Here is a 21,989-nt window from a genome sequence, read left to right on the forward strand (position 1 = left end):
CACAGATTAATAACATGCTGCTGATCTCAGTCAGGTCTGTTATTAGAGGAGAAAAAACTGAATTTTCTTTTTAACATCTTCTTTTGAAAATATGCTTTGATCTGTGTGTGTTCTGTAGGATCAATATCAATGATCAGACATTATTTGTGAAAACACATTGACATCAACAGAAATCTAAATATTTCTACTTCAGCTTCTCAACTTTATCAATTTGAATCAAATGTTAGTTCAGTTCTTCTGTTAACAGATTAAATTATAAACATTAATTAACTTTGTAGCGTAGGGCTGAAAAAAGATGCTTGCTAAGCGCCAGACAGGAGCACAAGGCAGCCTGCCGTTTATTCCTCTAATAAAAAAAACAAATAGATAAACCCAAAACATTTGTCAACTCAACACCATACAAAATCCCAGCTAGCTCAAGGCCCTAGCTACAAAAGATAATTAACCCAAACAAAACACTGGCCAACAAAATGACTGAAAACGAAAAGTTAATTGTTCACCACGCTAGACGAATAAAAAATCAAACAGATAAATCACTGTAGGAAAACCAAAGGTAATCGGACAATAAATCAACAGATTGCAAAAACCAAATAACAAATACAAATTCAAAATGCAAATCCCAAAAAGCCATATCATTAAATAACAAAAATGCATTCACCATCAAAAAAACATGCGTGAATGGGTGTCGATGCAGTTCATTTCTTTCTGAGTTCAGGTTAGTTGAAGTTCGTGAGGGTGTGTACCAAGGTGTGTGTGTGTGTGTGTGTGTGTGTGTGTGTGTGTGTGGGGGGGGGTATAGTGGTGGATTCAGTTCAGTCCTTTTTAGTTCAGTCTGATGTTATGTGTATATGGGTACATGGGTATATGGGGAGGTAGAAGGAGCCAGGGTAGAGGGAGAGGGTTGGCTGTATTGGGGGGGAAAGACCAGACAGTAGCTGAGAGGGGTGATGAAGCCGGGAGAGCAACAGGCTGAGACCACTTAGCTGTAGAGTTGGCTGAGCCGAGTTTCAGACTGGTTGTACGCTCCAAGTACCGCGTAAAAGACATCAGATGGATTGATACACACTCCGGGGTAGCGTTTAGTCCTTCTCAAGTGTTTAACTCCTCTCCAGCGCCGATTAGCTTGGGTATCTCCTCTTACTCTCGCTTCCTCCTCTCTCCTCCATGCTTTCTTTGTCTACCTGAACAACATTTTTTTTCCCCCAACTACCAGGTGAACTTAATTACTTCCTAGTCCCTCCCCTTCCTCTGAGGAGGGAAGGCAGTGATTCACTTCCTGCCACAACTTTAACACCTAACTGAACATTTTCTACAGTTTCCTGAAGAAACAGAAGTCTTTTGTGACTGAAGAAGAAATTTAGTTCAAGAAAATTGAAAATATGAACCAAAGGAAATCTATAACTTTATCAATGTAAGTTATGTATGAATGTAAACTCAAATATTAGTTAGCAGTAACAGAGTCAGTGAACTGACCTCAGAGTCTTCAGTCTACAGTTTGGACTCTGTAGAAAATCACACAGCAGCTTCACTCCTGAATCCTGCAGCTTGTTGAGACTCAGGCTCAGCTCTCTCAGATGGGAGGGGTTGGACTTCAGAGCTGAGGCCAGAGAAGCACAGCTGATCTCTGACAAACTGCAGTCCCTCAATCTGAACAAAGAATAAATGATGTAAGTTTAGGAGACAATGTTCCTGCTTGAAATCATTCAGTGTTTAATAATCTGTTCAGAGCTGAAGAAGGTTCAGAATGTAGAAGTTTAGAAAATGGAAACTCTAAACACCTGAACCCAACAGGATGCAGGTTCAACACTGTCAAATACACAAAGTGACAAAACAAGTATATGGTTACTCAAGGTGCCTAAATGTGTCCAGTTCATTACTGAGGAAGTCAGTGGGAGAGTTTATGATTTCAATTCTTGGATATTAAAAAAGCTGGTGCGCAAATTTTTATTGTGGTCCCAGTAATATTTGTTGTTCGCGTGCACTGAAGTAGCAGATCACATGATATTTTAATGCAGTTTTAATCAAAAAGGTTATATCCTGACACGTCAGAGTGAGTAAAAAGACTTCAAAGCACATCAAATGTCTTTCACTTAAATTCTGCTCCTCGGCTCTTTTCTAATTAGACGTACACGTAGAGCATCTTTATAATAAAGATCATGAATTGATAACATGAAGCCTTTTATGTGATAAGCAGGACGCTGCTTCTTCTGTAACAATGAAGTTAAAAGGACCATAGACTTGTGTGATTATATGTGGGGAGGGGTTTTCTTAAGCCTGTGGTCTGTGCCTGTGTGTGTTTGCTGCACATCTCTGAGGAACAAATACAGAAAAACACAATCACAAACAGCAGTGACACTATTTCTAGTAAATTACCAGTGTTTTGTCAGATTCACTCACAGAATCCTGCCAAAATAGGACAGATGGTGAAAGGATATGGAGCCAGATCAAGGCCAAGAGGTTTGTTCATTTGGAGAAAAATAAATGTATTGAAGAAATAAAATTTGAACGTGAAAGTTCAAGTTTTGATCTTGAATCATAAAAAAAATCAAAAACATTTTCAAAATAAAAATAAGTGAAGGAAAAGGTCCATTTCAATTTAAATATGATTTGGATTTAATTCTGATATTCTTTTGAATAAATTATTTATTTTTTATTTTCACTTGTATCATTTCATATTTGAGGTGTTATTTTTTCATCTGGCTCCATGAAAGGATCAGTAGAAATCATAAGCTGGCCATGGAGGACCACAGCACGGGGCGCTCGGTCTGGACAGCCCAGTTGGACACCTAAAACAAGCAGGTAGCACTTGGCAGCACGTCAGCCTCCTGCGTGTCCCACACAAGTGAGAGAGGAGACAATTATCAATAAAAGGGGAAGTTTCACACAAAGTTATGTGAATTTTGGAAGCAATGTTTTCTTTTTGGCAGCTGTTTCACCCATTTTCAGGGGCAAAGTGAGTGGAGCAGAGCATTAGTGACACAGGGACGAGTGGCAAACGTCAGGCAGGGTTGTTGGCACATGCTCAACTCTCCCTCTGAGTTGGGTTGCCAGGTACAAGGACACATACCCCCACACAGGACCTGAGAAGACCTTTTTGATTTGTATCACTATGAAAATGGGAGATTAATAGAGATGTGACGATACACTCAGCTCACGAGATGAGACGATACACGATGTTGGGTTCATGAGAACGAGACGAGATTTTAACACCAATTTTTAAAAAAAACTCTTAAAAATTTAATTTGATCAAAAGTTACAAAAAGCAAAACAATGCAGGTCCATTTTGAAATGTTTTAACGAGTAATCATCTTGTAATGAATGTGACTTCAGCTCTACTTTGTGACTGAGTATGAATTATCATATGCAGTAAAAGACACAAACAATATGTAAGAACTGTAAAAGGTTTCACCACAAACTCAACTGACTGGCTTCTCTCCTGTATGATTTCTCATGAGTCTCTTCAGACCTTATAACTGTGCATGAACTATGTGTGAGCTTCTAACTTCTAATTGAAGCTGTGTGACATTCTAACTGAACTCCTCTCCACAAATTGAAAGTGAAAAATAAAAACAGTATAAATAACAATAATGAATTACACTAAGTTTTTCTCAGTCGTCTTGTTTTAAGTGCAAACAATAATCAAAGTAGTTCTCTCTCAATACTTAAAGTGCAAACAGAGACTGACATGATTTCCCTCCAAGCATGATACAGAGCTGAGAGCTGGCTACAACTACACTGCCCAGCCTAAGATATGGTCACGTTCTTGTTCAAGAATATGAGCATGTCTACGTTTTCTGGCAGCAGTTGAGACCTTTGGGCACTAACTATGTCAACTGCAGTTGAAAAGACACGCTCACTTGGAGCGGAGGTAGCAGGGATGGAAAGGTATGCTATCTGTGTAGAGGTTCAGGACCACTGGGATGGTGAACTTTGATTCCCATGTGTGGAGGAGTCGCCAGTTTTCCACCATGGGAAATGGCCTCATGTCAGCTGCAATGAAAACACTGATGTCTTTCATTATTGCTGTGGCTCGAGCACTTGACTGTGGAAGTTGAGATGTAAAAGCATTTGTCAGTGTTGTCCGGCCTTTCAGTGTTTTCTTCACAGGCATGGTTGATTTCAGTAGAGAGCTGTGGTGGTTCTGTAGGTGTCTTTGCATAGTGCTCGTGTTAGCCGCGGTGTACGGCACTATTTTCTTACAGTTCTTACATATTGTTCGTGTCTTGTCTGTCTGTCTGTCGCCGTTTATTGTTTCCATCAGGCACCAAAATGCTGCCACACAAACGGTTTAAAAGTGACAGGAAACATGTTCTATGCTAATTTCAAGTCAAATGACAGACACGTTTTAATAACATGAGATCTCGTGTCACAAGATCTCGTCACACCCCGAGATATTAACAGGAGAAATGACCAAACGGGAGCACAGCAGGTGAAAGGCTTAAAAATAGGGAAAGGCTCCTGTCTCACTTCCTGGTAGACAGGACGTAGACACCTGAACACAACAAGATGGAAGTTAAAATACAACTATTAGTTATGTAAAGATATAGTGGAGTCATGGTGTCCTGAACACAGAATGACGTCACACTCTCAGTGTGTGTGTTGTGATCTGAGCTGTGTGCATGTTAGTGCATGTGAGTGCCTCCCTGTCGCCTGATTTTGGATCCCACTGCTTATCTTGCTAAGATTGGCCCTAGTCTGCCTCTGATTATCTTACCCTGATATTCTTACCCTAACCCAAACCAGTCTCACTCCTCATGTCTAAACCAACAAAGGCAACAGCAGTAGGATCCATAATAACGCCTCTCTGTCGTCCCTGGTACTTTCTTAACACGGTGGCAGGGACACAAACTTTATCATATTACAGCTAAACAGTGAAAATATATTTCTGAGAGAACGAGGAACTTGATTCATATTTGGTCAACACTGCCTCAACACTGACAAACTGCAGCCCCTCAATCTGTATAAAGAATAAATGATGGAGATGAAAATTAATTTATAATCCAATCAGATGTGTTCAGGTTTTAAATGTGTAGCTCAACATTACTGTGTCCTCATCAATGAGCTTTTCTCTAAAATGAGTACAGATGAGATGAACCTTTCTTGATCCCTGTAGGAGAAATTCAATTTGACACTGCAGCACAAAGGAACAGTGTGCAAACAATAACAGATAATAGCAGCTCGAGGTCGGAAGTGACTAAGAGAAAAATAAAATAGAGTAAAATGAAAACCTACTCCAAACAAACACACACACACAATGTATCTTTGTCATTGTGTTATTGTGGATCATCATCAGTCTTCTACAGACATCATCCACATGTCAGCACAACATTCATACAGCTGTTCATGTCAACACAGATTAATAACATGCTGTTGATCTCAGTCAGGTCTGTTATTAGAGGAGAAAAAACTGAATTTTCTTTTTAACATCTTCTTTTGAAAATGTGCTTTGATCTGTGTGTGTTCTGTAGGATCAATATCAATGATCAGACATTATTTGTGAAAACACATTGACATCAACAGAAATCTAAATATTTCTACTTCAGCTTCTCAACTTTATCAATTTAAATCAAATGTTAGTTCAGTTCTTCTGTTAACAGATTAAATTATAAACATTAATTAACTTTAACAACTAACTGAACATTTTCTACAGTTTCTTGAAGAAACAGAAGTCTTTTGTGACTGAAGAAGAAATCTAGTTCAAGAAAATTGAAAATATGAACCAAAGGAAATCTATAACTTTATCAATGTAAGTTATGTATGAATGTAAACTCAAATATTAGTTAGCAGTAACAGAGTCAGTGAACTGACCTCAGAGTCTCCAGTCTACAGTTTGGACTCTGCAGAAAATCACACAGCAGCTTCACTCCTGAATCCTGCAGCTTGTTGTCACTCAGGCTCAGCTCTCTCAGATGGGAGGGGTTGGACTTCAGAGCTGAGGCCAGAGAAGCACAGCTGATCTCTGACAAACTGCAGCCCCACAATCTGAATAATGAATAAATGATGTAAGTTCATACACACCCTACACACTCAAAACGCCTCAACACTCACTGAACAGACAGTGACTGATGTCAGTTTGATGTTTTCACTTCATGTTTAACATTTGCTATTTACATCAGTGGTCCAGCTGATCTACAGCAGATGGACAAATACCACCACAGGTAAGAGGAAAATATATTTTTATACCATAGTCTGGGTGAAAACTGGATCCTGATTGGCTGTAGGCTGTCCATAAACTTTTGATATACCAACACCTCTGGAAGTACTCGAGTAGTTCAAGTGAAACTGTCCGTTCTAAATTAATGATCCCGTTTCTAAAATGAGTGGGACTGGCATCAGCTGGATGCTAACACTTACAAGTTAGAAATAAACTGAATGAAAAAAATAACTAAAAACACTGAATAGAGTCCTTCAGTGCAGCATCCTCTGAACACCACAGGATGGAGCCATTTGGATACACAGAAAATGTCTCAAAGAACTGACATTTCTTCAGATTTATGCTGCTGCAAATCTTCAGAGTTAATTAACTAAACTGTTTAAGTCTCAGTGAAGGGCTTGAATTGAATATATGGAAAAACAAGACAATGAACTCACCTCAGACTCTCTAGAGCACAGTTTTGACTCTCCAGTCCAACAGACAGGAGCTTCACTCCTGAATCCTCCAGGCTGTTTGAACTCAGGTCCAGCTCTCTCAGATGGGAGGAGTTGGACTTCAGAGCTGAGGCCACAACTTCACAGTGAGTCTCTGAGAGTCCACAGCGAGAAAGTCTGTCATGACACAGATATTACAAAAATGTTATTATGAAAGAGGACACTTTATATTTACTTCATACATTTGATGTCAAAACAGTTTGAAACATTCTGTTCTGATTGACATTTGCTATTTACATCAGTGGGTCAGCAAACCTTCATCTGATCTGTGTTTGAAAAATGATACAGATCTTATTTTAAACTCTTCAGTATAGCGGTTAAAAAACCTCTTTCATTAGTTTCACCAGGGTTTCTTCTGTCACCCAAAGAAAGATTCATAGAAGAAAAACTGTCACATTTAATGATCATTAGAAATAAATGGAATAACTGAGTTCAACAACCTGACAGCTATAAACACATCCAACTGAAACATCTACATTGTTGCACTCATGGTAAGTGAAACACTTTTTAAAATAATCACAATTGTATTTAAAAATGTAAGCGCTATTTCAAAATAAATGATTTTATAGTTTGTATATCTGAAGAATTAAACTGCTAATCTACACTGATTTATAATGTTGATAATCACATCTGGACTCACAGAGCCTTCCTGCAGTTCCTCACAGCTGGAATCAGTCTCAGTCGTCCCTCCTCTGATGTTTTGTACTTCTTCAGGTCCAACTCATCCAGAACCTCCTCTGACATCTGCAGCATGTAGGCCAGAGCTGAGCAGTGGAACACAGAGAGTTCCTTCTCTGATCTGTTCTCTGACTTCAGCAACTCTTGGATCTCCTGATGAACTGAGTGGTCGTTCATCTCCATCAGACAGTGGAAGATGTTGATGCTTCTGTCAGGAGAGACATCATCTCTGTTCATCTCTTTCAGGTTGTTGATGGCTCTCTGGATGTATTTTGGACTCTTGTGTGTCCGACCCAGCAGACCTCCTAAGAGTCTCTGGTTGGACTTCAGAGAGAGGCCATGAAGGAAGCGAACAAACAGGTCCAGGTGGCCATTTTTACTTTCAAGGGATTTCTCCATGGCCCTCCTCAGGAAGTCATCCAGGGATGGGTAACGGGCCCCAAAAAACTCAGAAATCATCTCAAGACCAGACTTTGGTTTTGAGTGCCTGAGTGTGAAGTCTTTTAGGAAAGCCTTCAGGACCTCTGTGTTCCTGTTGGTGTGACAGTGGAACATGTAGACTGCAGCCAGAAACTCCTGAACGCTCAGATGAACAAAGCAGTAGACTGTTTTCTGGAAGATCACACTCTCTCTTCTGAAGATCTCTGTACAAACTCCTGAGTACACCGAGGCCTCTGTGACATTAAGACCACACCGCTCCAGGTCTTCTTGGTAGAACATGATGTTTCCTGTCTCCAGATGTTCAAACGCCAGCCTCCCCAGCTTCAGAAGAACTTCCCTGTCAGCCTCCGTCAGATCCTGTGGACTCGTCTCACGTCCCTCATCGTACTTCTGCTTCTTCCTCTTTGTCTGAACCAGCAGGAAGTGTGAGTACATGTCAGTCAGGGTCTTGGGCAGCTCTCCTCTCTGGCCTGTAGTCAACATGTGCTCCAGAACTGTAGCAGTGATCCAGCAGAAGACTGGGATCAGACACATGATGTGGAGGCTCCTGGAGGTCTTGATGTGTGAGATGACTCTGCTGGACAGATCTTCATCACTGAACCTCCTCCTGAAATACTCCTCCTTCTGGGCGTCAGTGAAGCCTCGTACTTCTGTTACCCTGTCGACACGTGAAGGAGGGATCCGATTGGCTGCTGCAGGTCGGGAAGTTATCCAGACGAGAGCCGACGGAAGCAGCTTCCCCTTGATGAGGTTTGTCAGCAGCACGCTGACTGATGACTCCTGTGTGACATCAGACACGACCTTCCTGTTCTTGAAATCCAGTGAAAGTCTGCTTTCATCCAGGCCGTCAAAGATGAACAGAAGTTTACAGACAGCGAGCTTCTCTGCTGTCACCTTCTGTAATGTTGGATGGAAAACATGGAGCAGCCTGAGAAGATTGTACTGATCATCTCTGATCAGGTTCAGCTCCCTGAACGAGAGCAGAACCAGCAGACTGACATCTTGGTTTTCGGAGCCCTCTGCCCAGTCCAGAGTGAACTTCTGCACTGAGAAGGTTTTTCCAACTCCAGCGACGCCGTTGGTCAGAACCACTCTGATGCGTCTCTGTTGGTCAGGTGAGGCTTTAAAGATGTCGCTGCACTTGATTGGAGTGTCATGGAGGGCCTCCATCTTGGAAGCTGTCTCTAGCTGTCTCACCTCATGTTGGGTATTAACCTCTTCACTCTGTCCCTCTGTGATGTAGAGCTCAGTGTAGATCCTGTTGAGGAGGGTTCCACTTCCTGTTTCATCACTTCCTGTTTCAGTTCCTTCAGTCACACGTTCACATCTCCTCCTCAGACTGATCTTATGTTCATCTAAAGCCTCCTGCAGAACACTATCAGCTGAAAGAGAAGAAAATATTCTGGGATTAAATTGAGAGCAAGAATCTTGATTAAATCAAAAGGTTCCTTTTTTCAGACATGAAGACATCAGCAGACAGATGTACAGTCTTACTTTGTACAGTGTTAATCTGACTGACTGTCTGCAGTCCAGCTCTTGTTCTGGATCTTTCTCCACACTGGGGACAGGAGGAGTCTCCTGATGAAGCAGACTGGTCCCAGTAAGAGGTGATGCACTGTCTGCAGAACCAGTGTTCACAGCTGGTAGAGACTGGATCCTTCAGGACGTCCTGACACAAAGTACAGCAGGACAGCTGCTCCTCCACAGAAACACTTCCCTCTGTCTTTCTGAAGAGATAAAGGAAAATCAACCTGATTAGAAACCATAGTTTTATTTATGTTTAGCTTTGACTAAATCAAACTAGGAGATACTCTCCTCTTGATAAGACAACAATCTCAGTCACAGCAGGTCGAGCCTCACAACGCAGTGACTGATGTTTCAAACTGTAAATGCTTTTATTGATAAAGATGTTTAACCTCATTAGTCACAACAGATCTATGTTGAGGATGACAGAAGCTGAAACCTGTTTTCTGTAGGATGGCTTTGGGTTTTGTAAACAGCAGGGTGACTGACTTTGGCTGCGTCTGATATTTACTGACCACCCTGCTGTTTAGTTCACTGACATATTGGGCAGTGATTTTTAGGATGTCTCAAACCTTTGTAGAAAACCAGTAACACGTGAACTTCATACTGTCTGAGGAAATATTAAAGCATGCATTCTTTGATTCCCAAATTTATTTAGTATAACAAGCGCTTTGCTTGTTAGCTCGATGCTAAGACATAATGGATAATTATATTAATTACTTAATGCAGCAGGAACAGCTCAATGTCTCTGTTTACTTGAAAAATAGTCTGTTTACGCAGTATAGCAAGACGCTGCTGAAATAAAACTGACTCACATCAACGTACATTGCTATTGGAAATATGACTCATGATATATTGTCTCTAAAGTGACTCGATTTAACAGCTTAGAACTGAATTTACATGTTTTGTTTTTTAATTTAGTTATTAGATAGAGAGTAAAGTATCAAAAGGTACCGTTGGGTCCTGGTATCGGTTCAGATGTGAACAGTATCCTACTCGTCAGACTTGCAGAAGCAAACAAATACATTTTCTCTGGCAGCCTGACATCATTTTTCAGACTTTATCTTTGTGCTCGTCCTCATCCGGACGTTCCAGTGGTGATTCTCGGCTTTTCAACAGATCATTTGATCCTTTGACAGTAAAGATGTTGGGAAACTTTCTGGCTCGTTGTCAAACTCAGGAATTTATTTCTTCCATCGCAAAAAAACACACTGTATGAGTCATCATCAACTTTCAGGACTGACTGACTAACAAACACCATGAATGGGCTTGAGCAACTCACTATCCAACATTAACACTACAGACAACCCATAATGCAACACTCTGTAGGAGCCACTGTCACACCAGTTCATTCAAGAACAATCGGATGCTGCTGATATGTAATTGTATAAAGTATAAAACACAAACCACTTTTTCTAATGTAATGTCCAGTAAAACAAATAATTCACTACAACCATTTAATGGTAATGATAAAACTATATAATATATATATTTATACACATCTCTTACTGTGTGTCTGAGGGTCCAGGTTCTTTACTGAAGTTCAGAGGAAAACCTTTGGACCGGTCACTCTTCATAGACAGACAGCTGGAGACTGAAGACTCTTCTCTCCGTCTGTGGTACTGACTTCTGGAAACACCAACATCTTTTTATTCATTTCATGTGAATTACTGTTAATTATCAATACACATCTTAATACACAAACTGGTGATACTGAAAGTTTGGTGGTTACAAAATAACTGGCAGTCTTCTTACTGTGTGTCTGAGGGTTCAGGTCCATCACTGAAGTTCAGAGGAAAACCTTTGGACCGGTCACTCTTCATAGACAGACAGCTGGAGACTGGAGCCTCTGCTCCGTCCTCCTCTTCCTCCACACAATCACTCATCTTCTGCACTTCAGAAAGCACTGAGGTAAATATGTAGCACATGGAAGGAGAACAACATGAAGACAAGGAGGACAAACAGGTGAAACAAGATGCAGAGGAGGAGGGTGTAAAATGGAGATGGTGAAGCCTGCAGACTCATCACCCAATGTGACGCTAAACAAAAGTGACATTTACAAAGATCGGCCTTGTCTCTGTCTAATTAAAGGGACGTCCCTCAGTATGATGTCCTGCTCTGTCCACTCAAAGTCTCCACTTCCTGCCTGCAGACGTTATTTCTTTATTGTTGTCCTGAACCTGGATCACTGCTCAGGTTTTTAGTGAGGTCACTTTATGACAATAATTGTTTTGTCTACTTTAAATGTGTTGAATAGTCCAACAATAAATAACAGCTTTTAATACGTTTTTAAATACAAACAAGTTTTATAACAACTCGTGTTAAATTGGAAATTATGTAAATAAAATCTAATAAAATAATTGTTCTGGCATCTTTCACTTGAGATTTCTACAGAAAACATTTTGTGTCTTTGCAACTGGGTTTCATCTTTTAAATGTCAGAGGTTAAATGTCTAACAGAATCTAGTTCTTAGTGTTAAGTTATAACAAAATATGTTAATACTGAAACAGCAACCTGGATCCTTCTGACCAACAGGACAGTCCAGGATCTACTGTGGTACAACACAATATCTTCAATGAGTGAACAGTGAAGTCCAAGTCCATGAAACAGACTTTAATCGAGGCTTCATTAGTAGAGGTGGGAATCTCTCATCACCTCACGGTTCGATTACGATGATAAAACGATAATCGATGCATCTTTTTTTTCTATACAGGATTTATTTTTTCCTCACTGTGACTACCAAAGCAAAGTATCTTTAATGATCCATTCTGAATTAATTCCAATATCTTTTAATAATAAAACAAATGGAAGAGATGTGCCAAGTCAATTGGAAGGTTACATTTGCGAGCAGATCCCCAGCTTTGACCCAACAGGAAAAGAAAAGTGTGCCTGCAGCAGCAAACGTGTAGTAAATTAATACAGCTTCAGCATATTCTGAATCACTAACATAAAAAACAGACCAACATCCTGTTATGTGCAATGAACAATATAATTCTTCAGACAAAACCCCAAAACATTTTGCTTTAACCAAAATCACAAACAGCTCTCAAACAAAAATAAGTAAATAAACAACATCTGAGCATAAAATCCCTCAGACCAAAAAACAAACAAACTTATTAGTGAAAACTTTTACTGTTAAACTATTTTGTCATGAGAAAAGTCTGTTGAAGAGTCTGTAAACACACACACACACACACACACACACACACACACACACACACACACACACACACACACACACCGTAAAAACATCCAGCTCCTGGTCAGTTTTCGTTAAATATGAGCTTGTTGTCTCTTGTTAAAGAGAATAAAACTCACCCTGCCTCAGACGTCTTTTCTCTGTTGACTCAAAATGGAGTCTGAACACCTTTCTTGTCCCCACATGAGAATCAAGACAAACCAGTTTGTTGAGGATGAAACAAACACACAGACACAGACACAGACACACACACACACACACACCGTATACAGTATAAAGAAACAGTCCAGTATCGTGTCAGTTTTCTTGAATCTGGGCTTGTTTTCTAGCGTTCTCACAGATAAATCAGAGACTTTGACTGTAAAACAATAATGTAGAAATAAAACTCACCTCTGCCTCAGACGTCTTTTCCTCCTCCTGCTGCTGTCGACGCAAAATGAAGTCTGAACACTTTCACTTTCATGTCTCCTCCCTGTTCTCAGGTGTTGTACCTGAACCACCTGGTCAGTGTTGCTCCTCCTCTTGTCATTTACATGAAATCACATGTACTTTTTTCTGTTGAGGTGTCTCCATGATGACCTCCCTCTGGTTGAACAGCTCAGACTAACACAGATAAACCAAACACAGCAAACTGAGTTCAGATCAGTGTCAGACAAACTTCCCCTGGTCAGCTGAGTTCACCTCCCTTGAACAATGTTTGTGGTTGTGGATCAGCTGAAGAAGTGTTTGGTACCGTTCAGCTCTTCAACGTGAGCTTTGTCCTGGAGCAGCTTCTTCACAGACATGTTGCTGCTGCAGTCGTCTTTGTGACACCAGAACAACTTTGTCACTTTCCTGATCGACTCTTTCCATAAAAACACACATCATCACAAACTCATGTGGAAGATGGAAGCTACGTTTCAGGACATCTCTTCACGTTTCACTCAGATAACTAAACTAAATAAACTCAAAAATATGCGGAGAAGAGAAACATTCACATATATGTTTTTATCTATTTTAAATAAAGAGAGAAATCCAACCGTCCAGCTTCTGGGTTCAAGTTTCTCTCTTCTCCAGAACTGAGGCGACCGCCGGTGGCGCCAGAGCCTGACGCAGGCTACAGCTAGCTAGCTAGCTAGCAGCACCCGCAGCCGCTGACGGCTTTTTCTACATGTTGAACTAAAAACAGACGTTTTGTCGCTAAACGTCCATCAGCTGGTGAGCACTGCATCACTTCACATCACCTGGTTCTGGTTCTGGTGCTTCCTCAGCCTCTTCCTCCTCCTTTTCTCGCCGCCTGACGCTTTGATCCTTCGACGCATCTTCGCCGTCCAACTCGGACAGACGTTGACGCTCTGGCCCCGCCCACCGGCCACGGGCCACGTTACGTACGTACGTCACCGTCACGGTCATTGTTGCCAGGTTTGGATGAGACAAACATGATGAGCCTGTCAACAACAAGTAGCTCCGGTGATGAGGTGCAGATCAGACGGAGGAGAAACATTTCAATCCCTCTCCCTCCTCAGCTGAAGGAGCTGAACTTCAACATCTTCACTGAGATTCATCAAACAAACCGATTCTTGAGACTGAGGTTTAACTTTGATGTGAATAACTGTGGTTTGAAAGTTTGGATCACATGTTGTTTCACTGTGAATCAGTCCAACTGTTCTGGACCGACATGCAGGGCTGGCTACAGTCCAAGAGGACCGAACCATCACCACTGACACAGGAAACTGTCAAGTCTGGACTTTCTGACCAAAGTCGGGATTTGGATTTTGTTATCGATATTTTACTGTTATTAAGTCAATTCTTGAAACATAAATGCAGATACTTCAAAACTAAACCCTGTCTGATAAACATGAAGAATGAGTTAAAAGTGCAAAGTAAATCTGTCGATTATGAAGATAAAACAGCTGTCAAAGTTTCTCTTTATTCACTCTGTACACATTCATTTGAGATGAGCCTGCTTCCTTTATTCTCTATCTTATCTATTTATTATGATTATTTTACATTTGTTTATGTGTTTTATTCATCTGCGTCCTTTTTACTCGTCTCTGAACGAGTTGTATTTCATTTCATACACTCTGAACCTTTTCTCTGTCTCTCTTGCTCAAACAGAAACTGAGTTTGTGACATGATGGTTGAAAGTGTCTTTTTATGTCTACATTTGCCTTGTTGAATAAATATATATAAAAATTAAAAATAAAAACAAGCAGGCTGCGGGTCACTGTAGATACCTGGGTTGCCAGGTCAGAGCAGAGGTCAGACGTTCAGTCAGTTCACTAAATGTTGACATGGTCCGAGTCTCTGATATGAAATCAATCAAATGATTCATGTTGAAACTATAAATACATGTCCATGTTGATCTGAAAGTTCATTCATCCTTAAAGGCACCCTGTGGTGTTTGTGACCACTCGTAGTGCAATGGGCCGATGTTTCTACAAGTGGGCCGCATGAGGAAGTAAATACATGTGTGCTGACTGACACTTTCTGGTGGTAACACACCAACAGATGCAGCCATGTGTCAGGAAACACAGTTGTAGGTGCAACAAGCTGTGCAACAAGCTGAGATGTTGATGTTTCTGACACAGCCTCCACCCAGTCTGACTCTGAACAACAAAGATCTTCCTCAGAGCAGGAGAATGGAGTGGTCAAAGACCTGGCATTGAGAGGTTTGCTCACAGTAGATGAATTGCTGGATGCTGAGAAGGAAATCATCAGATTTTGTCAGAAGAAGAGGTTTCCTGATGAACCTTCTAGTCTACAGAATGGCATAAGTGTGAAAAAGAATAGTCACATCTTCAAGCTTTCTCCTGTGTTGGAGGATGGTATTCTGAGGGTTCTACTTTGGACCCTTTGAGGTCAAGAGCCGGAGGAGCGTAGTAAAAAGATATGGAGTCATATTCACCTGTTTGGCAATGCGAGCTATCCATATCGAAGTGGCTTCTTCTCTGGATACAGATTCTTTTATCAACGCACTACGACGATTCATAGCAAGGCGTGGCCAAGTCCGGGAAATACGGTCTAATGGAACAAACTTCATTGGAGGAGAACGTGAGTTGAGAGAGGCCATTAAAGGTTGGAATCAAGGCCAGATAAATGACGTTCTTCTTCAGAAAGAGATAAAGTGGATTTTCAACCCTCCAGCTGGATCCCACCATGGTGGTGCCTGGGAAAGGTTGATCAGATCTGTGCGGAAGGTCTTGAATGCCATCCTTAAAGTGCATTATCTTGATGAGGAGGGACTGCACACTGTCCTCTGTGAGGTAGAAGCCATCATTAATGGTCGTCCAATCACCAAGGCCTCAACTGACCCGAATGATCTGGAAGCTTTAACACCTAATCATCTCTTGCTGTTGAAAACCTCCCCTTCCCTACCACCAGGGGAATTTCAAAGAAATGACATCTACGCTCATCGACGCTGGAAGCAAGTCCAGTATATGTCCAATTTATTCTGGAAGCGATGGACCAAGGAATATTTACCACAGTTGCAGGAACGTCAGAAGTGGACTGGTATCAAGCGCAACTTTGTGGTTGGGGACATCATGCTTATTGTGGATGAGACAGCACCGCGGAACTCATGGGTCATGGGAAGAGTCATCCAAACGTTCCCAGACAGAAGAGGATTCGTGCGACGGTTGCTGATCAAAACCAAGACCAGCACCTTGGAAAGACCCATAACTAAAATCTATCTTCTGCAGGAAGCAGAAGCCTGACCCCTCAGTTCTGAGAGGACAATTGTGCTGGGACAGTTAGACTGACTTTACTGACTGACAGTGTGACATGGTCAAGATTACTCCATGAAGCTGTAAACTGTTGGACTCGACTAGACTTGAATTGTGTTCCAGGTAGAAGAGCACATTAATGAACTATACTGATGGACTATAAACAAGGACAAGCGTGGATTTCGTGCTTTCATGTTTCTTGTTTATTTGTTATAATGTAATTATTACAGTGATAATAATTAGGGGCTGGGTTGTAGGTGCAACAAGCTGAGATGTTGATGTTTAGGTTTGTGTTGGCATCAGCTGTTTGACACATTTCACCTATGTCACGGGGGGTGTGCTTAAGGAGCAGCGATTGATTGAGTGAATGAATGAGCATATATTCACCTGTTCACCGCGGCGGCTGCATGGAGAGGGGGTGAGTAGGGAGAGCATATTTTTTGTTGACCGCTTAATCCTACTGAAAACTGAGTAGTTTGAACACCTTGCCTTGCTTGTATGTTTGTTGGCGTTGGAAATAAATACGGGCAGACTCGAAAATTACGGAATGGCTTTGTCGTTTGTGTTGCGAGTCAGCAGGCAATGCTCCCTCACTTAGCCTCTCAGTGACTTCGCTTCTTTGTTTGAGGTCACTATACTATGTTTTATTGTTGATGGTCCCAGTGGGACTGAAACTGTAACTGTGCATCACAACCTTGTTCTGTGTTGTTGGACACATTTGAAGTGTGTTTCTGCTGTGAGGAAATCAAGTTTTTTAAATGCTCACTTTGTCTACATGGAAACAATGCTTTTCAATTCAATTCAAAGCAGAGCTGAGACAGAATTTACAGCATTAATAAAAGACATTACCACCAAAATATGTGACTCTGGTGTTTAATATTTGTGCATTGTTTGTTTGTTTTACAACATTTCCATCATATGAGAAGACTGTGTTACAAAACTATAAAAATACTAAATAACATCGGTGAAATCAACATGTTCTTCCTGTCATGGTCACCAGTAACACGGCCCAGTCAGAGCCTCTCCACCCACCAGCTGATGGTGCTGCTTCAACCTCTCTGGATCATCAGGACACAGCTGATCCTCTCAACACCTCCACCTTTTTTTCACAGTACATAAGACCTCCATCTGATGAGAGAAGCAGAGAGACAGTAAAGTGATAAATGAGTGTTGACAGAGACTCCCTCCATCAGCTGTCAGTCAGTGATATAAAGACCAGCAGGACTTCAGTCCTGTTCAGACCACAAGTGGAGCGGCTGTGTAGTGTAGCCAGCTTCCTTTCAGCTCTCATGTTAACGTGTTGGAGTGAAGCTCACAGACCTGCAGACACTTTGGACATCAAGTCTGTTTACTCTGCAGGTTTCACTGAAGGACACAGTGGAAATAAACTGCTGACAGTCCCTGAATGCATCATTACTGCAGGAACAGAGAGATACTCACAGCTCACTTTAATGATGATTTACTGCTGTTAAAAACCAGAGTCTCACTCACATTTAAATATTTCATCTACTTTGGAAACATCACATGACAAATATGTAAATATGGAGTCTGTTATAAAAATATCTGGACAAATCAAATGACACATGGGCAGATATAAATATAACGTTAAAGGTCCTACACTGAACAGTAAAACATCAGCTGTGGTTTGTGGACTTCAGCGGAGGTTCTGGTCCATATACAGACCACATGGTTACTAAATGTAATGATGGTTCTCTGAAATAAGAGCCAGTGATTTGCAGGCTTCAGTCAGACTGATCTGAGAGCTGAGACAAAGATGAACTGATCAGTTGTTCAGTGCTGAAATGAGAGAACAAACACTTTGAGATCAGATTTGATGCTCCGACAGTTTGATGAATGAGGACACTGTCTCTATACATCCTGTGATGCTGTCAGCTGTGATCCAGCTTTATTTCCTCTCACAGCTTCACTGAGGAAAGCAGGAAATACTGGATCTTTACTTTGATACTGTGTTTAGTACAATACTGCTGAAACCAGCATGAACTGACTCCAACCCTCTACTGACCTCAGAGTCTCCAGTCGACAGTCTGGACTCTTCCTCAGATCACACAGCAGCTTCACGTCTGAATCCTTCAGGTTGTTCCAGCTCAGGTCCAGCACTCTCAGATGGGAGGGGTTGGACTTCAGAGCTGAGGCCAGAGAAGCACAGCTGATCTTTGACAAACTGCAGCCAAAAAATCTGAATAAAGAATAAATGATGGAGATAAAAATCAATTTATAATCCAATCAGATGTGTTCAGGTTTTAAATGTGTAGCTCAACATTACTGTGTCCTCATCAATGAGCTTTTCTCTAAAATGAGTAGAGTAACTTTGTCACTGTGTTATTGTGGATCATCATCAGCCTTCTACAGACATCATCCACATGTCAGCACAACATTCATACAGCTGTTCATGTCAACACAGATTAATAACATGCTGCATTTTCTAAAGTTTCTTGAAGAAACAGTTTGCAAAAACATTTGCTAAGTCTTTTGTGACTGAAGAAGAAATTTAGTTCAAGAAAATTGAAAATATGAACCAAAGGAAATCTATAACTTTATCAATGTAAGTTATGTATGAATGTAGAGTCAAATATTAGTTAGCAGTAACAGAGTCAGTGAACTGACCTCAGACTCTCCAGTCTACAGTTTGGACTCTGTAGAAAAACACACAGCAGCTTCACTCCTGAATCCTGCAGCTTGTTGTAACTCAGCTGCAGCTCTCTCAGATGGGAAGGGTTGGACTTCAGAGCTGAGGCCAGAGAAGCACAGCTGATCTCTGACAAACTGCAGTCCCTCAATCTGCATAAAGAATAAATTATGTAAGTTTAGAAGACAATGTTCCTGCTTGAAATCATTCAGTGTTTAATAATCTGTTCAGAGCTGAAGAAGGTTCAGAATGAAGAAGTTTAGAAAATGGAAACTCCAAACACCTGAACCCAACAGGATGCAGGTTCAACACTGTCAAATACACAAAGTGACAAAACAAGTATATGGTTACTCAAGGTGCCTAAATGTGTCCAGTTCATTACTGAGGAAGTCAGTGGTAGAGTTTATGATTTGAATTCCTGGATATTAAAAAAGCTGGTGTGCAAATGTTTATTATGGTCCCAGTAATATTTGTTGTTAGCGTGCACTGAAGTAGCAGATCACATGATATTTTAATGCTGTTTTAATTAAAAAGGTTATATCCTGACACGTCAGAGTGAGTAAAAAGACTTCATGTAAGTCTTCACATCAAACAAGTCAAACTAAGTCCACAAAAGTGATCAAAAGTCAACATGTAACATTTCAAGCACATAAAATGTCTTTCACTTAAATTCTGCTCCTCGGCTCTTTTCTAATTAGACGTACACGTAGAGCATCTTTATAATAAAGATCATGAATTGATAACATGAAGCCTTTTATGTGATAAGCAGGATGCTGCTTCTTCTGTAACAATGAAGTTAAAAGGACCATAGACTTGTGTGATTAGATGTGGGGAGGGTTTTCTTAAGCCTGTGGTCTGTGCCTGTGTGTGTTTGCTGCACATCTCTGAGGAACAAATACAGAAAAACACAATCACAAACAGCAGTGACACTATTTCTAGTAAATTACCAGTGTTTTGTCAGATTCACTCACAGAATCCTCCCAAAATAGGAGAGATGGTGAAAGGATATGGAGCCAGATCAAGGCCAAGAGGTTTGTTCATTTGGAGAAAAATAAATGTTTGAAAAAATAAAATTTGAACTTGAAAGTTCAAGTTTTGATCTTGAGGCATAAAAAAATCCAAAACATTTTCAAAATAAAAATAAGTGAAGGAAAAGGTTCATTTCAATTATAAATAGGGATGCACCGATTGTGAAATTCTGGGCCGATACCGATGTTTAAAATAACAACTTGGCCGATGGCTGATGCCGATGTTTTTTTTTTTTGTTATTTAGTCCCTCTTTTGTACCACAGAAACATTACAGAACTATTTTAAAAGTCTTTCAGCTCTTCATCATACTATATTTGAATGAGCACAAATTCAATCAGACAAATTTATGAAACAAAACTGGTGCGCACTGAGTGTGGCGGGGAGGTCGTAGTCTGCGGCATATGTAGCAAGTGCGTGCTTTTGTTCCAACAAGCTCTCCATCATGTAAAAGGTACTGTTCCAACGAGTGGAAACATCTTGCTGTAGCCTTTTTGGTTTCATCCCCAACTGGATCTGCACAGCCTGAAGACGCGAATAGGCGAGGGGCGAGTGTTTAAAGTGGCCGACTATTTTTCGGCAAATAGCCGCAACATCTGTAATGCTGCGCTGGCTAAAAACACCATCATGGACTGCCAGTTGCAGTGTGTATGTCATGCAGCCAAAACTAGCCAGACCACTATCCGTCATAGCTTTCGTCATATTCCTAGCATTATCCCTTACGACAGCATGCACTCTGGTTTTGTCGATTTTCCACGTCTGGAACATTGTCTCAAATGCCCCTGAGATGGCAGATGCTGAGTGGGTACCTGTGAACTCCTGGGAGTGTAACACTGCCTTTATCAGGTTGAAGTCCTTGTCGATCCGCTGTGCCGTGAGGCTAAGCATGCTCACAGGGCTGACATCTGAACTCCATATATCGGTGGTAAAACTGATTGCAGCGATGTCACGGGCCAGTAGCTCATGAATGTGTGTGGCCACAATGTTGTGGATTTCGGGGAGAAAGACCTCGGCAAAGTGACGTCGGCTGGGCAGGGTGTAGCGTGGCTCCATAAACTTCATCAGACTCCGAAACCCCACGTCCTCCACTACAGAGAAAGGCTGGTCATCTAACGCGATGAACTCCATCACCTTGCTGGTTATTTGTTTAGCTTTGGCGCTGTCTGTAGGCAGCTGTTTGGCTTTCTCAAACGCCGTGTCAATTAACGTCTGAGTCTTACCGGTGGCTGTTTGCGCTTTCTTGGCGGCTTCATTTTTCCTTTTCTGGTAAGCTTGCACGTAATTCACGGGACGCGTAAATCAACATATGGGAGCGCCCTCTTCCGTCTCGGCAGTTACATCGCCAAAAAAGAAAAAAGGACAAAAGAATGGTTTCTCCTCAGCACAGCATTCACGCAACGCGTAAATCAACATATAATCATCGGCCACTGCCATCGGTGGATGTCATATTTATTTGCCGATGGCCGATGGCAGTTAACAAGGCGAACATCGGCCGATACCGATGTTCAACCGATGCATCCCTAATTATAAATATGATTTGGATTTAATTCTGATATTCTTTTGAATAAATTATTTAATTTCAATTTTCACTTATACATCATTTCATATTTTAGGTGAGATTCAGAGTTTTGGCCCTGATCTGGTGTGGCATCAACTGATGACTACTCCAAAACACACACCCACACACACCCACACCTACACAAACTTTGTCATTGTGTTATTGTGGATCATCATCAGCCTTCTACAGACATCATCCACATGTCAGCACAACATTCATACAGCTGTTCATGTCAACGCAGATTAATAACAAGCTGCTGATCTCAGTCAGGTCTGGAACTAGAGGATCATCATTAAATAAGACATGTAGGGCTGTAAAGCCTGTGTAATTAAAGGAGAGGTCCATATTCACTCAAGTCTGTATAAAATAAAAAACAGCCCTTAAAAGTAAAGTTGGTGATTTTGGTAATTTGTTAAAAGTTCAAAAGTGAGTTGTGTGAGTTAAAATACATCTTAAAACATTTACAAACATTTGATTTAGTTGCAATGAATCATATTTTGTGTTGCCATCTACTGGTCAGCAGTAATTCACAGTCAACACAATTATTCAGCCTTGAGAGACAAT

The 21,989-nt window shown here is 41.0% G+C and overlaps 1 protein-coding gene across 1 annotated transcript in view; it reads right to left on the reverse strand.

The window, feature by feature from the left end:
- LOC141014372 (uncharacterized) overlaps window positions 1-21,989 on the reverse strand; it is a 38,047-nt gene that overhangs the window by 10,166 nt on the left and 5,892 nt on the right. Inside the window, 9 exon segments of the mRNA XM_073488111.1 lie at window positions 1,474-1,647; window positions 5,809-5,982; window positions 6,592-6,765; window positions 7,289-9,149; window positions 9,262-9,494; window positions 10,801-10,913; window positions 17,310-17,322; window positions 18,218-18,333; window positions 20,591-21,138. Coding sequence (XP_073344212.1) covers window positions 1,474-1,647; window positions 5,809-5,982; window positions 6,592-6,765; window positions 7,289-9,149; window positions 9,262-9,494; window positions 10,801-10,913; window positions 17,310-17,322; window positions 18,218-18,333; window positions 20,591-21,138 — 3,406 coding nt within the window.

This window comes from Pagrus major, chromosome 19, assembly GCF_040436345.1.
Source record: "Pagrus major chromosome 19, Pma_NU_1.0".
Classification (NCBI taxonomy): domain Eukaryota; kingdom Metazoa; phylum Chordata; class Actinopteri; order Spariformes; family Sparidae; genus Pagrus; species Pagrus major.